Source organism: Ochotona princeps, chromosome 3, assembly GCF_030435755.1.
Source record: "Ochotona princeps isolate mOchPri1 chromosome 3, mOchPri1.hap1, whole genome shotgun sequence".
In the NCBI taxonomy this organism is placed as follows: Eukaryota; Metazoa; Chordata; class Mammalia; order Lagomorpha; family Ochotonidae; genus Ochotona; species Ochotona princeps.
The window spans coordinates 100707281-100728471 of NC_080834.1; the positions used below are offsets into that span (position 1 = coordinate 100707281).

Here is a 21191-nt window from a genome sequence, read left to right on the forward strand (position 1 = left end):
TAAACCAGATTTTTAGGGAATCTGCCCACAGAGAGAAAAGAAGCACAAGATTTTTCATTCCAGTCCTGTAAGACCCAGGCAGGCCTTTCATGTTTGAGGGCTGGCTCTGTTTCTTCTCACCTTGGATGTGAAGATTAATTCTGTTCACCAAGAAGGCATTGCCAGTCATTTGGCCAGTGAAGTTCAACTTGCAAGTGTTTTCTAGGAAACATAGAAGGTGCACACAGAGAACACAGCACACTCATGAAAAGCTTCAGCTAGTTTCAGGTTCTGGCTTTCTGGTCCGTGGAGAATAAGGCTCATGTCTGGGACAGATAGAAGAGCTTGGGGGAACCAGAGGTGGTATTAGAAAACAAATTCAGCACAGGCATTACTGCCACGGTGCATGTTTGTGTGCAGGGTGAGGACAGCCAGTCCTTGGACTCCACGCAGAAAACGCCTGAAGCAACCCAAGGCTTAACAAACGGGATCCAACAAAAAACTTCCTCTAAGGATCTTCCCAACATTGAAATAGGAACCTGGGACTACAAACCCCAGAACGCTCAGAGAGGAAAATGAAGTGGGTGGGGCGGCGTATGCCGGAATGCTAGACTTCTGCTCGGGAGGGTAAGGCCACGCTCGCCCATACCCCATTTCCGGAAGGCGGGGGCGGCTTCTCAAAGGCAATCGGTAGTTGTAGTCTTGCTAGACCTGTTAGTGTTTAAAAAAAGCAGGCGAGGGGCCTGACGGGATTTGTAGTTTATTCGGGAGGCGGGCGCGCACGCGCAGCCGGGGCCGGGGCGGGGCCGCGGCACTGCGGTGAAAGCCGAGGCAGCGGCCAGGCGAGCAGGGGGCGGGCGGACATCTTGGGATCCGGAGAGTGGCCCGGCAGGCCGAGCGCTGGGGCCGCGGGGCACCAGGTGAGCTGGGGATCTAGCCTTTCGGGGTAGAGGGACGACGACGCGGGTCGCTTACTCTGCAGCCCCGCGATGCTGTTCCTTGCGCGGGCTACAAGGCTACCCACACCCGGGAGTGGCCTCAGCCTTCAGACCCGGGAGGGAGCTGACGGCGGGGCGGGGGTGCCCGGGGCGCGGTTGCAGGACGGGTGAGGAACGGCGCCTCCCGTGACGGGGAGCCTCGCTGGAACCCTCCCGGAGCTGGGCCGCCACGCGGACCTTCTCCCTGGGATCGTGACAGTCCCCCTCCCCCAAGCTTTGAGCACAAGGACAGCTCCACCCGTCTCCCGGGGCAGTGACACCCGCTGGTGTCGCCTGCTTGGACTGTGACAGGGCTAACTCCATGCAGCAACCCGTGCTCCAAGCTCCATGGCACTCCGTGGCGCCGTCTCTTCCTGCGATGTCTCCTCCTCGGGGCCAAAAGTCCCTGCTCCAGGCTTCGGCACGCGAACCCCAAAACAGGCTGCGTCTCCCCAGATTTCTCGCTTTACCATTGTCCATCTCTCCTGCCAGGTTTTTCCTCCCTGACACCGTCACCCTGACTTTTTCCATACTGGAAACCCCTTCCTTGAGATGCCCACACAGCGGCCCTGGCTGCAGACTCGCCCAAGGATCCGCTGTCCGCTGCCCCCACCGGCCGTTTTTCCTTCAGTGAGATAGCTGCCATCCCCATCCAGGGCCTCACCTCTGGTTCTCTGGCGCCCTGAGCTATCTACAACTTGATACCCCACGGCCTTGGTTCTTTGCCCTGGGCTGTACCTCCATTTTACACTTCTCCCCTCGGCCTGTGTGGGGCTGAGGGATGGGGTGTCCCTACCCTTGGAGACCACTCACAGGTCTGGGTGGCCTTGAGCCTGTAGTAGAAGGCTATATTTTTCAGTTTTTGAAATCCTGCTGAACAATTCCCTGTGAGATGAATGCCAGGGCTATCTAGGAAATCTAGAACCAAATTAATGCCTTTTTATATTAGTTTGGCCTAATAAATCAATTGGATGAATCAGGCGTTCTGGCTCCCCAGCCTCTGGCTTATAGGTGCTCTGAACAGAAGGGAGTTCCTTAGGGCACCTAGAATCACTGTTCCAGCTGGAAGGATCTGTGACCCCACCCTCCACCCCATCCTTGTTTTTCTTGCACTCTGGCATTTTTTCAAAGAGGGGTGTGCAAAATAACTGTAATTTACAGTGTGGGTCATTGACCAGTACCTGGGACCTTTCTCCTCTGTTCTTTAGCCTGCTTATCTGATTGCCTGGGAGAAGTTGAATCCTTGGCAGGTCCTAAGGCCTCCTTTCTCTCCTCCTCCCCTGCACACCCTTTCCTGGAATGTTTAGGCTCCTGGGGCTTCAGGCCTTGCTGCCTCCCCGGAGTGCTAGAGGAGGCTCAGAGACAGGGTGCCTCAGGCTGGGTACCAGGCTAGAGTGATTGCTACCGCCAGCACTGCAGCAGCAGGCAGTCTTCCTTCCCCCTACAGCTCACTGGCGTTGGTCTCAGAGGCTCTCAGGAGGGGTTGGAAAGGACCCTTGCTCAGCTCAGCTCAGCTCAGCTTCTCTGCTTGCACAGGAGGCAGGAGCTCCTCTGGCTCAGCCTGGGAGAAAGAAGGCTCAAAATGGCCTTAGTGACCCTGGTACCAAGTCTTTGCTATTTCTTTTCCTCCATCCAGTTTGGAATAAACAGGAACTGGAGCCTAGCTGAGGGGAGGGGCATGCCTGGGAGGGCCATAGGGTCACTTGCTGGAGGGTTGAGTCAGGGGAAAAAAAAAAAAAACAAGCAGTGATCTGTGCAGCCCCAGCGGGGCTGTTGGCTGGCCTTCTGAAGTCTTTGCCTGCCCCACCCCTGCCTGTCCTAGGTCTGTTCTCAGAGCGATGGGCCACCGAGACTGAGCTGCCGCCATGATTGGAGGCCTGTTCATCTATAATCACAAGGGGGAGGTGCTCATCTCCAGGGTCTATCGAGATGACATCGGGTGAGTCCCCTGACTGAGCCAGCCATGTGCCTACTGCTACAGCATGCAGGACAAAGTGTGTGCCAACTGGAGTCTTGACCTGGGCCACTCCCACCCCTCGCTGCATCCTGGAAGCTCAGCTAGTGTACCCCAGTTCTGAGTAGGTCTGGTGGTGGTGGCCTCGCATCCAGCTTGCCAGCCTCTGGGTGGGACCTGAGAAATGGCATGGCTCCCTTAGCCCTAGAGACTCCTACACCTCCCCATCCCCGTTTCCCTTAGTTACAAGCCTGGCTGCCAGAGATGAGTGCCTTTGCCCAGACAGATGGGGCAGGGGAATTCCTCCCCCATACCGAGGAAGTAGAGTTAGTGACCAGGCTGCAGGTGCTAATCCATCTAACTTGCTCTCCAAAGCCTTTCTCATGCTGAGTGCCTGCACTGGATTCTCTTGAAAAGCCCCTTCTGCTGCCTTTCTTAGGAGGCTGCCAACTCAGCTGTTTTCAGTTCCTCTGGAAGATAGGCCATTCCAGGAAGACAGGTTGTGGGCTTGAGGCACTTCCAGGTCTTTGAGGGAAGGGCAGGGAGGCCACGCTGTCCTTTCTGGCCCCTCAGAGGATACCCAGCACAGCGCCATATCCTGGAACCCTTAGATCCTACAGCGCCACGGCCTTACTTCTGCTGCATCCTGCACATCATTGTTCTGTCGTGGCTGAGGGGGCCTGTCCCCGCCTCAGTAGCTCTGAGGAGATTATGCCCCTCTTGTTCCTGCTACCCTGTTTTGCTTCCTCAAGGAGCCTGAGATCAAAGTCACTGAATGGACCTGTTGCAATGTCCCTAGCTCTTTGGCTCCTCCCTGGCTGATGGGCTAGCCTGGCCTTCGTGGCTGTTTGCCTCTCAGCTGCTGGGAACAGCATGAGCTAGGCTCTGGGCAATACCTGGCCCATCTGGCACTGGCTGCCCGGACCTGGGTAAGTTGAGGTGAGGCCACACTCCCATGTAGTGCCTCGCTGTGCTTTAATCCTCTGCCTGTCTTGTCTGCTCCCACCTCATGGTGTGTGCTGTCCCCCTGGTGTGTCATGTGTCTAACCCTCTCTCTCGTTGCTGTCACTCTCCTCTTCTTGCTGGCGTCATTTCTCTCATCCCATCTCATTGGCTGCCGTAGCAATAGGTAAGCGGCCTGTCAAGCTGCTGCCCCGGTACAGGGTACAGGTGGGTGGGGGACCTTGCCCACCTCCACCCCCCATCTCCTGAGTCACTGTATTCCTTCAGCCTTTTTTTGTTCCTTGAATTTGCCCTGGAGTTAGATCCCAGACAAGAATGGATGGCCCAGCTCCATGTTCCCATGGTACTTCTCCTCCACTAGACCAGAGCCTTCTCCAAAATCCTGCTGGCTTTGCCTTCTAAAGGAGTCAGTCTTGCCCACTGCAGGGGCAGCTAGTGGAAGGACTAAAGAAACAGGGTCTCATTCTCTCCAGGCCTGGAATTACCAGGACGCTGGAGAGGTGGTGTCTGGGTTAGAGCTGGGAAAATGGAGGCAGGCCTGGCAGTCCAGGAGCATACTTCCCCACACCGGATGAGCCTCACTTTATATGCTCACATTTGTCCTCCCGGCACTGCCTCTCGACTTCCCTATTTCTCATGGTCTTTGGCCCAGCTCAGGTTCCCACTGGTTTCTTGATGGTGTAGGCGTTGTCTATGGAATGCATGATAGACTTCAGCTGTAAGCAGAGGGGGACTTGTGGCAGCTGTAGTTGGGCCCAGCAGGCTGAGGTCTGGGTGCCGAGCAGTCCCTGTGCATCCTTTTTCCCTCAGGAGGAATGCAGTGGACGCTTTTCGGGTCAATGTTATCCACGCCCGGCAGCAGGTGCGCAGCCCCGTCACCAACATCGCTCGCACCAGCTTCTTCCATGTTAAGCGATCCAACATCTGGCTGGCAGCTGTCACCAAGCAGAATGTCAACGCTGCCATGGTCTTCGAATTCCTGTATAAGATGTGTGACGTAATGGCTGCTTACTTTGGCAAGATCAGTGAAGAAAACATCAAGAACAATTTTGTGCTCATATATGAGCTGCTGGATGGTAAGGCCAGCAGGGCTGCAGGCCGAGGGTGGGGATAGACCTGTCTGGGCCCAACCTGCTGTCTGAACTTTCCTGAGTATGTAACCTCTGGGGCTGGGATCAGGCCAGTTCAAATCCAGGCCTAAAGGCTGCTGTGAAGTAGAACACAGAAATAGGCCAGCAGGTGGGGGTTGGGGAAGTTTTGTTGTTTCTTGAGGGATAGAACATGATTGGACTGATGCAGCTGGACCTCCTGCGTTCTCCTCCTACCTTTGTGCTTTGCACCTTTGTCCACTGTCCTCCCAGCTTTCCATCTTAGCAGCTGCTTCAGAGCCTGAGAGGGGTGAGGTGTTGCAGGCCCCTTGGCATGTGCTGTGCGAGTCCTCCCACCTTCCCAGGGGCTGTTTTCTAGAGAAAACACAGTCTTACTTCTTGACCTCTGACTCACTGGGCATGTGACACTTCTGCTGACATCTTTACTTGAAGAAAAGCCAAAACATTGTCATGTTTTCTTACAAAGCACAAATCACATGGTAAATTCTACAAAGCTGAAGGGTGACTGCTATGGATGATTCTGTACAGTCTTTGCAACAATACTGACAGACATGTCCAAGCCAGGGGAGGGGCTGGAAGGAAAGAGCCTTCAGCTTGGTCCAGGGCCTTACAGTTCCCTTCCCTTTGCAGAGATCTTGGACTTTGGCTACCCACAGAACTCTGAGACAGGCGCTCTGAAAACCTTCATCACCCAGCAGGGCATCAAGAGTCAGGTACTCAAACTGTCCAACCAGTGTTGGGGAGGAGCCCAGCCCTCTTGGGCCAGCTGACCCCAGCCTTGTCCAAGTTACTCAGGAAGTGCTGGCCTAAGCCTCCTGCCATGACTGCAGTCTGTTCTACCCCACGTGGCCCTCCCACCTCAGGAGCAGCCGAATCAGCATCTCTGTTGCCGGGAATACAGCTTGAGCAGTTTCCTGTTGCACTGTTGGGCGGGGGGGGGGGGGCGGTGAGGGAGCGCTGCTCTACGCTCCTGCTGTTCTTCTGGAAGAGAGTGCTTGGGCCTGCCTCTAGGACCCAGGCCTCACAGCCTTGTCCTTCTTTTCTGCTTCCCCTATGGCTTCCTGTGGACACCGTGTTGGTGCTGTGGTCTACAGCATCAGGTAAGCTGTCCTGTCAGCCTCAGCCCTTGCAGCTTTGCTCTGTTGGTCTAGGCCCTGCACCCTGTAGAGCCTGAAGAGGAAGATGGATTACAGGGTGGAGACTAGAAAGGAGAGAGGAGACCAGAGTAGGGACTGAGACAGGAAGAGTGACAGGGCACAGGAGTGAGGCCTCTGCCGTGTCTCCACCCACATACAGACAAAAGAAGAGCAGTCGCAGATCACCAGCCAGGTGACTGGGCAGATTGGCTGGCGGCGAGAGGGCATCAAGTATCGCCGGAACGAGCTCTTCTTGGATGTGCTGGAGAGTGTGAACCTGCTCATGTCCCCACAGGGTGAGAGTCCTCTGTAGGAAAGCCGCAGCAGGGCCAGGGCAGGATGTGGAGCCCCTCTTCCTGGCCTGACTCTGTTTCTCCCATGTCTCCATTTGGTCCCCAGGGCAGGTGCTGAGTGCCCACGTGTCTGGCCGGGTGGTGATGAAGAGTTACCTGAGTGGCATGCCGGAGTGCAAGTTTGGGATGAATGACAAGATTGTGATCGAAAAACAGGGCAAAGGCACAGCTGATGAAACAAGCAAGAGGTATCCGAGTCAGGGGAGCTGGTGGGAAGGGATGGGCCTCCGAGGGCTCCGTGGGGTCCAAGTTCTTTCTGAACTTCATTTGCTGTCTTCAAACTCTCTTCTCAAGGGTGTGCTTGGCTGGCTGGTTGTCCATAGTCCTGATGTGCTAAGTCCATTTTCCTTGGAAAACATGCCCTTGGGTGGGTCCCCAGGACCAAGTTATATGTGCCGCTGGCCTCTGCCTGGTGTTTCAGCACCTGCAGCCTGAGCAGCAGCATCCCAAGATGAGAAGCACACCGCACTCAGGCTCCCACATCCGAAAGCTGCATTTGGGCAGCTTTCTCTAGTGCGTGGAGTCAGTCTTGGGCGATTCCCTGGCATGCTACCTGCCAGCCTTTGGACCAGCAAGATTTCTTTGCCCCTGACTGCAGCGGGAAGCAATCAATTGCCATTGATGACTGCACCTTCCACCAGTGTGTGCGACTCAGCAAGTTTGACTCTGAACGCAGTATCAGCTTCATCCCACCAGATGGAGAGTTTGAACTCATGAGGTGCCACTGGGGTGCTGCTGGCAGAGAGCAGGGATAGGGAGGGAGGGGAGCAACTCTATGGTTCTAACCTTGATCCCCCTCCTCAAAGGTATCGCACCACCAAGGACATCATCCTGCCTTTCCGGGTGATCCCACTGGTGCGGGAAGTAGGCCGCACCAAGCTGGAGGTAAAGGTTGTCATCAAGTCCAACTTCAAGCCCTCACTGCTGGCTCAGAAGATTGAGGTGAGGGCAAGGAGGTACTTGTCTCCAGAAATAACGGCCATTACTGTCAGGGCTTGATCCAGCTCCCTGACAGCTTGGTTCTTTTTAGGTGAGGATTCCGACCCCACTGAACACAAGTGGTGTGCAGGTGATCTGCATGAAGGGGAAGGCCAAGTACAAGGCCAGCGAGAATGCCATCGTGTGGAAGTGAGTCTTGGCCAGGTCATAGCAGGGATCAAGATGCCGTAGTGTGTCCTCTTGTTAGTTTCCCCTTTCATCTTGATTGTGGGGGGACAGGGGCTGAGAAGTGTGCCTGTTTGCTTCCCAGGAGCTTCTGATCATGTGGGTAGCCTGTGCTTGGGTTTGGGTATGAGCTTTTCAAGATGCTTTAGCATTTCTCCACTTGTCCCTATAATATCCGTGAAACGGAGCAGAGGGCATCATGTACTTGGGTTGAGGTAGAAACTGCAGCCCCTGGTGCTATATGAGGAGCAAATGTAGGGTTCCCCAGCCAGTGGCTGTCAGTCCCAACAGCTTCGACAAACTCCCAGGCATTTTTCCTGTGTGAAATAAGTGATTCCCCCTTGAAATTCTTCCAACCTATTTTGGGCACTTGCTGCCCATTGCCCCTGCATTCCCAGGATCAAGCGCATGGCAGGCATGAAGGAATCGCAGATCAGCGCAGAGATTGAGCTTCTGCCCACCAACGACAAGAAGAAATGGGCTCGGCCTCCTATTTCCATGAATTTCGAGGTATGGCAGAGGGTGGGCCTACAGCCGTGGCAAGGTGTGCTCGGAAAGGTGGTTTTCTTTGATTCATTATTTGAAAGATAGAGGTGCCAGAGAAAGGTGAGGAAGCAAGGGGTGGATCGAGAGAGAGGTGCCTGCCAGCTGCTGGTTCACTTCCAGATTGGTGCCAGACAACAGCCAAGTCTGGGCCAGGCCAAAGCCAGGAGCCCAGAACTCCATCCTGTACATTAGCAGGAAGCTGGGTTGGAAGTAGAACAGCTGAGACTTGAACTGGCATATATAGGGTGCTGGCATCACAGGGGGTAACTTCAACCAGTCATGCCACAATGCCAGCTAAAGATAAGCAAAATGAGGCTTAGGAGGAAAAACTGACTTACTGATAGACCTGTTTTTTCTGCCTTCAAGCCTCTTAATAGAGAACACTATTCAAATCTTTGACTTCTCTTAGCTTGTAAAACACTTATTTGGGGAAGATTCAGATCATCCAAATGCCGGAAATGACACCAAGTTTAGTTTCATACAGGACAGCCAATTGACTCTATTTTGAAGTCATTATTACTGAGCAGGGAAGTGAATTTTTTTTTTTTTTAAGATTTTATTATTATTGGAAAGCCGGATATACAGAGAGGAGGAGAGACAGAGAGGAAGGTCTTCCATCCGATGATTCACTCCCCAAGTGAGCCGCAACGGCCGGTGCGTGCCGATCCGATGCCGGGAACCAGGAACCTCTTCCAGGTCTCCCACGCGGGTGCAGGGTCCCAAGGCTTTGGGCCGTCCTCCACTGCTTTCCCAGGCCACAAGCAGGGAGCTGGATGGGAAGTGGAGCTGCGGGGACTAGAACCTGCGCCCACATGGGATCCCAGTGCGTTCAAGGCGAGGACTTTAGCCGCTAGGCCATGCCGCCGGGCCCCAGGGAAGTGAATTTTAAAGCTGTCTGTTCCCTGCTGACTGGAGGAGCCGATTCAGGTTACCATAGGCTGGGCCTGACTTCAATCCAAAATGATTGCTGGTTACTCTTGGATATGCTTTCATAGTACCCTTTCCATAGTACCCTTATGAGGGCTTCTCCCACCGTAGTTTCTCAACTTTCAGTGTAGTCATTTACATGCTTGCAGTAGAGATGGGGGGAAGGAAGGAGGGAGGGAAGAACTACAGAGCTTCCCAGAGGAGAGGAGCTGTGCCAAGAAGGCCGCATTCCTGAACTGGAACTTCCTTGTGCAGGTGCCATTCGCACCCTCTGGCCTCAAGGTGCGCTACTTGAAGGTGTTTGAACCGAAGCTGAACTACAGCGATCATGATGTCATCAAATGGGTGCGCTACATTGGCCGCAGCGGCATTTATGAGACCCGCTGCTAGCTGTCTTGCAGCAGCTAGCCCACTTCCTCAGTAACCCTCTTCCATGGGTCTGGATGCCCCCGGCCACCGCACATCAGTGTCTCCTCCTCCCTTCTGCTTTGCTGCCTTCCCTCTGCACCAGCCCCTGAGTCTAGGTCTGGACCAACTGCGTTGCGAGCTGGACTGGCGGAGCAGCCCTCGGGCTCCCTGCTCAGGGTAGTTTCTGGGGCTCTTGCTCTTCCACCTGTCTGTGTTGGCCTATGTGCCAGGCCCCGAGTTCTGTGACCAAAGCCAGGTGGGCCCTCTATCCTCCCAAACCCTGTGGCCGCAACTTCTGGAGTGGGAGGGTTGGCTGCCCCTCACCTCGGAGCTCCCCCAAAGGCCAGTAACGGATCCCCAGCCCCCAGTTCCTACTCTGCTTTGGGATAGTGTGAGCTTCATTTTGTACACATGTGACTTCGTCCAGTTATAAACCCAATAAACTGTAGAACGGAGTTGTTGGCTGGGTGTTGCTGCATGGGAAGGGGAGCTGGTGGGATTTCTCTCCCTGCAGGCTGTGAGTACAGGGTGTGAATTCTCTCCTCTGTATGCTTTCAAAGCTCTGCCCTGCATGGCCAGGCCCAAGAAAACAGCCTCAAGGTCACACTGCCCCACCAGTCTTTGAAGAGATTCTTCTCCCACCTCACTCTGGTATTACCTAGTTAACATAGATAACCAGGTCTACTTAACCCTGCAGTCTCCCTTGGCCTCTCACACCTCAGGGGGTGGGAGGGAAAGATTGGATTGCCCCACCCTCTAGGTTTAGAGAACTCCCTTGGATACTATCACCACACCAGAGACCACGTGGTAAGCAAGTTCTGAAGAGATTGCATCCCGGGTCCACCTGCTGAGAAAAAGAAGAGTAGATTTTCCCTCAGCAGTTGCCCATGGTTGGAACAAGTCCAAGAGTAACAAAGTGAATCCCCCACAAACCAATCCAACTTCAACAATGATTAACTCATGGCTGATCCCCTGTCTCGCATCCAGTCTATTCATTTACTCCAGCTATCTTACAAAAACTTTTCAAAGGTTCCATCTGGATCCCAGCAGAGATCCATTGTGGTTGGTTAACCTGTCTAAAAACTCAACAGTCTTTCTCCCTAGCTCTTGCTATTTTGTTGAACAAACAGGAGCTCTGTAGTTCCCCATCAGAATTTGCTTGTTGTGTCCCTGTATTCCTTTTTTATAAGATTTATTTATTTTTATTGGAAAGGCAGATATACAGAGAGAAGAGACAGGAAGATCTTCCATCTGTTGATTCACTCCCCAAGCGGCCGCAAAGGGAGGTGCTGTACTTTTACCCAAAGCCAGGAGCCTCTTCCAGATCTCCCATGCGGTTGAAGGGTTTCAAGGCCTCGGGCCATCCCCAGCTGCTTTCCCAGGCCACTAGCAGGCAGCTGGATGGGAAGCGGGGCGCCGAGATTAGAACTGGCGCCCATATGAGATCCTGGCGCATGCAAGGTGAGGACGTAAGCCACTAGGCCACCACATGGCCCTGCATTCCTCTCTACTTTTATCTCCTATAAAATAGATCTAGACATTCCGGGCATGTTTTTCTTCAGTCATTTGAAAATTTGAGATTTGGGCAATGCGTAATCCAAAAAGATTGTACAATGTTAGGTTCATTTAGAGTCGGGTCACAATATTCACGTTAAATATAAGGCAGTGGCCTCATCTACGGAATCCATCAAAGCAAGTGACCTTTTACTATAACTGAGACTTGGGGACAGAAGTCAGCTCTGGGATGCAGGTAGGGAAGAAGCACCAGTGAATTTACACGGGCCACCTTGTCCACCAGATTTTCTTGCCCCTTTGGCAGTGGATGAAGAAGTGTCCTGGAGGAGGAGGGGAGGGTGAAGAACTCAAAGGCAAGACTCCGATAGGATCCGCTGAACACTGAGGCTGCGGGAAAGGCTGAGGCACAGAACAGAGCGGGGGATTTCTGAGAGTTCAGGGAACAGCGTGAGTCAGCAAAGCTCAGGACGGGAGCGCATAAAACCTAGCAAAACCAATGTGCTTTATCAGCCGCCTGTCTGTCGGGCGGCTCCCACCAGTGGGAGAAGCGCTTCTCCGCACCCTGATAAGCCTCAAGCTCGCAGGTCCCGCCCCGCCCCAAACCTGGCCTGCGGAGTTCCACCACCCACTACGTAGCGGGAACCACACGTGTGGCTAATCTCTCAGAGCAGGCATGGCGCAGGCGCAGAGAGCCCCTCCGGCACAAGCTGAGCTGCGCTTGCGCACGGCCTTCCGGCGTCGGTGCACCCCACCAGCGGATTCCGCGCCTGCCGCTCCGGGCTTACGTCACCGTTACACTTGCGCTTTGGGAATGGAGGAGCGCGCTTTCCGGGGAGGGTAGAGGGCGGGTCCAGGCCGAGGTCTCAACGCGACTGCGCAGACGGGATGCCTCCTGGAAGATGGCGACCTGCGCCGAGATCCTACGGAGCGAGTTCCCGGAAATTGACGGACAGGTCTTCGACTACGTGACTGGTGAGCTGAACCGAATCAAGGAGCTGGGGAAGCTGAAGAGGAGCTCAGAGTAGGAAAGACTGCGGGAGGGCAGGGCCGGGGACCGCTGCCAGGCCTCTCCTCCGCGTGACCTCTCGTCCCGGACGCCGGTAGGGTCTGCAGCCCCAATTGGGGGCCGCGGGTTCAGGGAGTGAAAGTGCTTGTGTGTCCGCCCCTTCCCATGTTGTCGTTATCCTGCCACGGCCGGCCTAGGTGTGTTGCACAGCGGCAGCGCGGATTTCGAGTCTGTGGATGATCTGGTGGAAGCCGTGGGGGAACTGTTGCAGGAGGTGTCCGGGGACAGCAAGGATGACGCGGGCATCAGAGCCGTGTGCCAGCGCATGTACAACACTCTGCGCCTGTAGGTGTTGGGAGGCCGGGGCCGGGAAGCGGGAGGACGTACGGAGAGCAGCGGGAGGAGGGGAAGAAAGCCGGACCACCACAGGAGGGCTGCTCCTAACTCAGCTGTCTGCCCTGCCCCCTTAGCGCCGAGCCACCAAGTCAAGGAAACAGCCAGGTGCTGCTGGACGCCCCCATCCAGCTGTCAAAGATAACGGAGAGCTACGGTGAGCCAAGGGGAGGCTGCGCCCTGCCCTTCCCCAGCTGCCTGCCCCCACAGGACTGGGTGCCCCGCGTTTCTGTAGTGAGGACCAAAAACCCCAGGGTGCAGTGAAGCCCTTGAGCTGGGCAACTTACTAATCAATTGCCCGACTCCTCAGAGAAGGAGGTGGTGTGGCCCAACCTCAGCTCCTGTTTCCGTGGGAGTTAGTGTTTTGGCTTCAGGGGAGGGGAGCATCTCAGGATGCTGAGACTTTTTTTTTTAGTCATTTTAAACCTTAGCTTCCTTTCCCTTCAGGGAGAAGGTGACTGCTTTTCTTATCACTTACAGACTGTGACCCCAGACTTCCAGGATTGCTAAAGAGAGAACAGTCCTCGGTGAGCAGGGGGAAGAAAGGGAGGGTGTGTGTGTGTGCAAGGCGGAGGTGGGAGGCGGGAGTTGTGTGTAACTATCCCAGGGAGGGTCTCATGGGAATTTCTGGTGCTGGCCCTTCCCCAGTCTTTGATGGGCATGAGTAAGTGGAGAGGGTATCCTTGAGGCACTTTCTCTGGGGATTCCTTTCTGAGCCTGCGCCCTAGGGTGAAGTGGTTTCCTTTGCAACCTCAGACGGTGAACGCCAAGAAGCTAGAGAAGGCCGAAGCGCGCCTGAAGGCCAAGCAGGAAAAACGCTCAGAGAAGGATAGCCTCAAGACCAGCGGCCCTCCGTGCGTTTAGGAAGAAGGGCTCTGCTGGGAGCAGGGCAGGGGATTCCGGGCACCCAGAGGCACTAACAGCCTTGGTTCTCTGTTCAGAGTCTTGGAAGAGGCATCTGCAAGCCAGGCAGGGAGCAGGAAAGAGAGTCGGCTGGAATCTTCTGGCAAGAACAAGTCCTATGATGTGCGCATCGAGAACTTCGACGTGTCTTTTGGCGATCGGTGAGGGATTTGCCAACAGGGTGGCACTCTGTTTATTTTTCCAATGAAAGGATCGTCTGGAGAATGGAGCCAAATCCTGCCTCACCTTTCTGTTGGGGAAACTAAGCAGGTCTCCCATCTGCTACCCCTCGCAGGGTACTGCTGGCCGGAGCTGACGTGAACCTGGCGTGGGGCCGCCGCTATGGGCTGGTGGGGCGAAATGGCCTGGGAAAGACGACGCTGCTGAAGATGCTGGCCACCCGGAGCCTGCGGGTACCGTCTCACATTTCCCTGCTGCACGTGGAGCAGGAGGTGGCGGGAGACGACACTCCTGCCCTCCAGAGTGTGCTGGAGAGTGACAGTGTGCGGGAGGACCTGCTGCGGAGGGAACGGGAGCTCAGCAGCCAGATTGCTGCGGGCAGGTGAGGTTCTTCTTTGTCACAGCCCAAAATGCCTGGAGCCGGCCAGAGCCTGGGATGAGGCACCATGGGACACCAATGCTCTGCTGTCTCCATCTCTCTCTATCTCTTTTAAATTTGTTTAAATTGTTAGGATTGGGGCCCGGCGATGTGGCCTAGCGGCTAAAGTCCTCGCCTTGAAAGCCCCGGGATCCCATATGGGCGCCGGTTCTAATCCCGGCAGCTCCACTTCCCATCCAGCTCCCTGCTTGTGGCCTGGGAAAGCAGTTGAGGACAGTCCAATGCATTGGGACCCTGCACCCGCATGGGAGACCCGGAGGAGGTTCCAGGTTCCCGGCATTGGATCGGCGCGCATCGGCCCGTTGCGGCTCACTTGGGGAGTGAATCATCGGACGGAAGATCTTCCTCTCTGTCTCTCCTCCTCTGTGTATATCTGGCTGTAATAAAATGAATAAATCTTTAAAAAAAAAATTATTAGGATTATTCCATTTGTTAGAAAGGCATAGCAATTACAGAGGGGGGGAATCTTCCATCAGCTAGTTTGCTACCCAGATGGCCACAAGAGCCTGGGCTGAGTGGGCCATGCTGAAGCCAGGAGCCTGAAACTCCATCCGGGTCTCCCATGTGAGTGGTAAAGTCCTGGGCTATCCTTGACTGCTTTCCCAGGCACATTAGTAAGGAGCTGGATCAGAAATAGGGCAGCTGGGACTGGAACCTATGCTCATATGAGATGCTGGTATTGTAGGTAGAGGCTTAACCCTCTATACCACAGCGGCAGCCCCTGGCCCCCCTCTCTTCCCTCAGTGCTCTGTTCCTTCCACAATGCTCCTACCCCTACTACTTGGGAAGGTTCTTCTTACAGTCTTTTCTTGTCCCAGCAGCTCATTGGCTAGGGGCCCACTTTGCAGCTGTACAGGATGCTGGAGGACATGCTGCTGGGCTGCCTGGGCTAAGGCTGCTTGCTTTGTCCCTTTCTCTCCAGGGCCGAAGGCACTGAGGCTGCACAGCTGGCAGAAATCTATGCGAAACTGGAGGAGATTGAAGCAGACAAGGCACCTGCCCGGTAAGTAAAAGTCCTCCTTTCTTCTAGTTCCCTTTTTGTCTCCTATGAGTTGTTGTAGCTAGGTTCTTGAATGTCTTCACTCCTAGGGCCTCTGTCATCCTCGCTGGGCTTGGCTTTACTCCTAAGATGCAGCAGCAGCCCACCCGGTGAGTACCCTCACCATTGCTGCTGCTGAACACTGTTGGCCCTGCTCTGGTGAACCGCCACCCCTGACATGTTGCTGTTTGCTTAGGGAGTTCTCGGGCGGCTGGAGAATGAGACTGGCCCTAGCCCGGGCCCTGTTTGCTAGGTAAGCGTCCTGGGCCCCATATCTAGAGCCCCATGGAAGATGGGCCCTGACTCCTGAGGGATCTCAGTGGAGTCAGTGATTTACTTACACCCTGACGCCATGTGTTCTCTTCCACAGGCCAGATCTCCTGCTGCTAGATGGTGAGTTTGACATGGATTCTCCTGACTTTGGGATGAGAAGGGTAGGTAGTGCCTAAGCTCCTAGTTCTGTAGCCCTTCAATCACTTGTGTGTACTCCCCGACTTCTCCAGAACCTACAAACATGTTGGACGTGAGGGCCATCCTGTGGCTGGAGAACTACCTGCAGGTTAGTGCCAACAACTACAGGGAATTTGGGGGGCAGTGGGGAGAAGGGAGGATATGCTGCTTTGGAGAAACACCTGGGGGCCTGGAAACTGACTGCCCTCCCAAACTGGGCCTTGCCGTCCTGTGCCCCTTCCTCAGACATGGCCCTCCACCATCCTAGTCGTCTCCCACGACCGCAACTTCCTGAATGCCATTGCCACCGACATCATCCACTTGCACAGCCAGCGGTTAGATGGTTACCGCGGTGACTTTGAGACCTTCATCAAGAGCAAGCAGGAGCGGCTGCTCAACCAGCAGCGGGAATATGAGGCCCAGCAGCAGTATCGCCAGCACATCCAGGTGTGCAGTATGCACAGGGCATGCATGGGTGTCAGGAGTTGGTGGGAGTGAGAAAGCTTGACTGGTCTGCCTACACCGTGCCTGCCTTTCCTCCCTCCACAGGTTTTCATCGATCGATTTCGCTATAATGCCAACAGAGCTTCTCAAGTGCAGAGTAAACTCAAGATGCTGGAGAAGCTGTGAGTACTTTGTCCTTGGCTGGGCCCCGGCCCCGGCTTGTCTCTGTGTCTTCCCTCCTTCTGCAGGAGAACAGACTGCTCTGTACTGCTCTTTCAAAGTCTGTCTTACCTGGGCAACGACATACCCACTTCCCTGTTTGCTCACTCGGGGATTGCCCATGAGTAGAGTCAGAACCATGTGACTTTTGGTGTCTGGTTTCTTAGCATCATGTTTTTCAAGGTTCACCTGTGTTGTACTATGGATTAATACTTCATTTATTTTTATGGCTAAATAATATTACAACCATGTAGAGAACACATTTTGTTTGTTTCTGGAGGAATTGACATTTGGTTTTCCTTCGTTTTGCTTATTATGAATGATATCGTTATGAATATTTGTGTACAAGTCTTCATGTGGGCATGCGTCTTTACCTTGCATACCTAGGAGTGAGTTTTCTGGATGATGAGATAATTCCATGTGTAGCTTTCTAAGGAAAGCTAGCCTGTTTTCAGAGGGAGCCGCAGCAGGCAGTAGTTCACATTCCTGCCTGCAGCCTAAGAAAGCCTGTTTATTTTCCATAGGCATACCAACAGCTCTTGGCATTTCAGCCATCCTAGTGAAAGGGATACTTTGTTGTGGTTTTGATGTGCTTTTCCTTAATAAGTAACGGACTTGGTCATCATCCTTGAAGCAGCCTTCTTAGAAGTGCCAGTGGGGGAGTGGAACTCAGTGACTTGGCAGCCCACACGTGCTACACCCTGCTGGGACAGCTGTGTTTCAGAGCACAGTGAACCACAAGAATGGGGTTATGTGGGTAGTGTTTAGAGAAGGCTTTTCTGAGTTTTAATCCATGCACATGTTGCGTGTTCAAGAACAGATAAGAGGCTGGTGTGATGGCTCAATTGGCTAATCCCTTGCCTGCAAAGCTGGCACTCCATATGAGCACCGGTTCGTGTCCCGGCAGCTCCACTTCCCATCCAGCTCCCTGCTGTGGCCTGGGAAAGCAGTGGAGGATGGCTCAAAGCCTTGGGACCCTGCACCCATGTGAGAGACCCGGAAAAACAGATAGTTATTAGAAAAGCAGAGTGAGAGAGACATCTTTTAACCACTGGCTCATTCTCTACATGACCACTGAGGAGCCAGGAACTCCATCCCAGCTGGCAGAGTTCCAAGGACTCTGGCCACCCTCTGCAGCCTTCCCAGGGACCTAGATTGGAAGTGAAACAGCCAGACCTCAAATCAGTGCTGTAATATGGAATGCCATATTACAAGCTGTGACTTAACACACACAGGCCCCAGGGTTCATATGTCCATCTCTCCCTGCAGACCAGAACTGAAACCTGTGGACAAGGAATCGGAAGTTGTGCTGAAGTGAGTGTGGGGCTGGGGGTGGGGTGCCGGTGGGCAGCTGTTGTTCCCGGCCACCACCATGGCCTCATCCCCCCCTCCTATAGGTTTCCTGATGGGTTCGAGAAGTTCTCCCCACCAATCCTTCAGCTAGACGAGGTGGATTTCCACTACGACCCTAAGCATGTCATCTTTAGTCGTCTGTCTGTCTCTGCTGACCTTGAGTCCCGCATCTGTGTGGTATGTTTGCTGTTTGCCCGCCCGACGCACCGACCCCTCTTAGAGCCCAGGGCTCGTGGGATGGTGTGACCTGAGGAAGGTGGTTCCACAGAGGGCCAGCACACTGTGTTACTGATGCTCCCCTAGTCAGGGCGCACTGCAGGTGGGGAGCCTGGTGTGGGGTACTTGTTGACTTCTTAGAGCCACACTTGATCTGAGTTTCGTTAAACCATGGGGCCTTAAGGATTTGGCATGGCCCCAAGGGCCCGGCTGCAGATTCTGACTAGGTCATTTCCTGCCTCACTTATCAGGCAACTCCCTCCTCCTTAAAATGGAGATAACATCTGGCTCCCTTGGTTATTGGGAGCAGTCAGTCCCCAGCACTTAGCGAATGCTAAGTATCAGTTATCAGTTCCTTTTCTAGTTTTACTTTGTATTTCTATACACATCCTTGAAACATCTGGTTTTGGTTGCTTTTTTTTTTTTTCTTTTCTTCATTGGAAGGTCACATATACAGTGAGGAAGAACTACCGTCTGCTGGTTCACTCCCCAAGTGGCCACAAAGGCCAGAGCTGAGCCGATCCAAAGCCAGGAGTCAGGAGCCTCTTCTGGGTCTCCTATGCGGGTGCAGGGTTCCAAGGCTTTGGGCCGTCCTCAACTGCTTACTGCTTTCCCAGACCACAACCAGGGAGCTGCATGGGAAGTGAGGCTGCTGAGATTAGAACTGGCACTCATATGGGATCCCGGCATGTGTAAGGCGAGGACTTTAGCTATTAGGCTACTGTTCCAGGCCCTGGTTTTGGTTGTTGAAGCAGCCGTGGGTACAGCTAGGACCCCTCCTTGCGACCTTCCCTTCCGCATGCACTCTAGCGGGTCATGTTTCTGTAGGTTGGAGAGAATGGAGCTGGGAAATCGACTATGCTGAAGCTGCTCATGGGGGACCTAGCACCCGTCCGAGGTGTCAGGCATGCTCACAGGTAAGACCCAGCCACCTCGCCCTCATCTCCTGACCCTATACAGAAACTGCTTATGAACCTCCTTGGTTGCTGCCTCCATGCGCTCTCACCTTCCCCGTCTGCCCATAGGAACCTGAAGATTGGTTATTTCAGCCAGCACCACGTGGAGCAGCTGGACCTGAACGTCAGCGCCGTGGAACTACTGGCACGCAAGTTTCCCGGTGTGTTAGGGACCTGAGTTGAGGCCAGACGGCAGAGCTGGCCCCTATAGGTCCACCTGCCTTGGGATGGGTGCAGAACGGCCCCTGAACAGTAGGTGTCTGGATGTGGGCATTTGTTTTTAAAGATACATTTATTTACTGGAAAGACAGAGAGAGCTGCATCTTCTGTCTTCTGCTTCACTCCCCAAATGCCTGTGTCAGCCAAGGCTGTCCCAGGCTGAAGCTTGGAGTCAGGGACTCCATTCATCCAGGCTTTCCACATGCCTAGCAAGGGCTCAAGTACTTGGGCTATTATCTGCTACCTTCGCAGGTGCATTAGCAACAGACTGGGTCAGAAACAGCAGCCAGGACTCAAGCTGATGGTACAGTAGGGGACGCAGATGTCCCAAGCAGCAGCCTAACTCACCACAATGCCCACCAGCAGACACGGATATTGGAGGCAAGGCTGGAAGGAGAGGGAGGGAGCCAGGCCAAGAATTCACCTGATGCCCCTTTTCTAGGGCGGCCTGAGGAGGAGTATCGGCACCAGCTGGGCCGGTATGGCATCTCTGGAGAACTGGCCATGCGTCCTGTTGCAAGCTTATCTGGGGGCCAGAAGAGCCGGGTGGCCTTTGCCCAGATGACCATGCCCTGGTGAGGCCTCATCTGCTAGCACTCCTGCCCCTGTTTCCTCTTCATGTGCTGTAGAAAATGGTCCTTCCCCCTTGTACCAGGACAGTTTATTTTCTCCCACCCCTTCAGTACTGTAACCATTCATCTGGCTTCTATCTTTCAGTCCCAACTTCTACATTCTGGACGAACCCACCAACCACCTGGACATGGAGACGATTGAAGCTCTAGGCCGCGCACTCAACAACTTCAGGGTGAGTGTGCCTTGGCATCAGCCCTGGCCCAGGCCGTGGCGCGCCTCTGTGTACCCTGATTCTTCCCACTTCCCTGTCTTTCAGGGTGGCGTGATTCTGGTGTCCCACAACGAGCGCTTCATACGGCTGGTGTGCCGAGAACTGTGGGTGTGCGAAGGAGGCGGTGTCACTCGGGTTGAAGGGGGCTTTGACCAGTACCGGGCCCTCCTGCAGGAACAGTTCCGCCGGGAGGGCTTCTTCTAGAGCCCAGGACATGGACTCATCCCCCAGGCCCCTGAATCGCCATGACTTCCCCCAGCGTGGGACAGCCTTAGCCCTGGACACCTCTTTCCACTGTGCAGTGTGGAGGACTAATCTGCCCAGGCAGGAGCTGGGACTGCCTTCTAGAGTTAGGGGTACCCCCTGGCCACAGTTCTGACTGGACCCAGGTGGTTGCTATGTAAATTAAACCCTCCTGGCACCTCCTTGGCCACCTGTCTGCTGCTCCTGGGGTGAGCCGCAATGGTCGCCTGCTGCTGGGCCTGAACGTCTAAAATGAGTCTAAGATGCAGTCTAGATGAGTCTAGGCCTCCCATTGTGGTCACACAGCGGAAGCCACAGCAGCACCAGCTGCGTCCCTGGGAGGAGGTGATGTTGAGGTCACCTTCCCTGACTTGGGGTGGTCTGAGCCAGCCCATGCAACCAAGGGGAGCGTGCAGGCATTGCTGATGTGCTGTCCCCCTCGCCTGCACTCATCCTCTGCCGAAGGAATCGGGCTCACTATCTCCGGCCCTGCTGCTGGGGAGTTGGAACTGCCTCTGGAGCCCTGAACACACTCTGCCACCTGCCTTCTGTGGGCCCTGGCCCAGACTCGTCTTGTTTCTCTGCTCCGGACCCTGGGGCTTAAGGGAAAGCCAGCCCTGTCCCCGTTCTGCTGGAGTGTTTCCCTGTTTTTTTGTTTTTTCTGATTGAGAACCGGATCTGCTAAAAAGAAAGCAGTGTGCTTTATTTTCGAATTGAGCAGTCTGTAAGGGGAGAGGAGGTGGTAGCCCAAGCAGTGTGCTTCATAAATGGTTGCCACAGATGGAATATTAAAACGCAGGTGTCGCTGTGCTCTTGGTGACAACAGGGAACCCAGGGTCAGCAGCAGATACTTGCTGACTCTGTGGAGCTGGTGACTGCTCTGAGCGCTGCCACGGGCCCTGAGGGTCAGGTGGTTGTGGGGGGCAGCAAGTCTGGTGAGTGCCCACGGCGTGGCTCCCAGGGTGGGAGGGCTGCTGGCCCCACTGCTTGCGAGCCCTGCAGTGCTCTGCCTCCTCAGGCTCCCCAGAAATACAGCAGATAGCTTCCAGGACACAGACTCTGGTTCTGTGCGTGGACAAAGTGGGTCTAAGCTCAGCCCTCCGCCTGCATATCAATAAGAAAAAGCCCTGGTGTTGCACGCTTAGTTTATTTGAAAGGCAAATCTTCCATCGGCAGCCAGAGCTGGATCAGGCCAAAGCCAAAAATTGCAACTGTATCTCCTGTGGGGTGACAAAGAGCAAAGCACAGCTCTGACC

General features: G+C 54.5%; 2 protein-coding genes across 2 annotated transcripts; both read left to right on the plus strand.

Annotated features, from left to right (window-relative positions):
• Nucleotides 1–743: 743 nt before the first annotated feature.
• On the plus strand, nt 744–9971 carry AP2M1 (adaptor related protein complex 2 subunit mu 1). The gene is made up of 11 exons (XM_004577757.3): nt 744–899; nt 2779–2895; nt 4684–4949; nt 5613–5695; nt 6279–6414; nt 6518–6659; nt 7070–7189; nt 7278–7413; nt 7502–7599; nt 8034–8145; nt 9364–9971. The coding sequence occupies exons 2-11, from the start codon at nt 2822–2824 to the stop codon at nt 9496–9498; spliced, it is 1302 nt and encodes a 433-aa protein (XP_004577814.1). The 5' UTR covers nt 744–899; nt 2779–2821; the 3' UTR covers nt 9499–9971.
• Nucleotides 9972–11824: 1853 nt separating this feature from the next.
• ABCF3 (ATP binding cassette subfamily F member 3) lies at nt 11825–20123 on the plus strand. The gene is made up of 21 exons (XM_004577755.4): nt 11825–12003; nt 12235–12382; nt 12508–12587; nt 12911–12957; nt 13187–13284; nt 13372–13494; nt 13629–13895; nt 14875–14955; nt 15042–15101; nt 15188–15244; nt 15362–15384; nt 15495–15550; nt 15688–15888; nt 15991–16067; nt 17374–17418; nt 17502–17634; nt 18502–18590; nt 18699–18790; nt 19291–19423; nt 19566–19653; nt 19738–20123. The coding sequence occupies exons 1-21, from the start codon at nt 11931–11933 to the stop codon at nt 19894–19896; spliced, it is 2130 nt and encodes a 709-aa protein (XP_004577812.2). The 5' UTR covers nt 11825–11930; the 3' UTR covers nt 19897–20123.
• The last annotated feature ends 1068 nt before the right edge of the window (nt 20124–21191 follow it).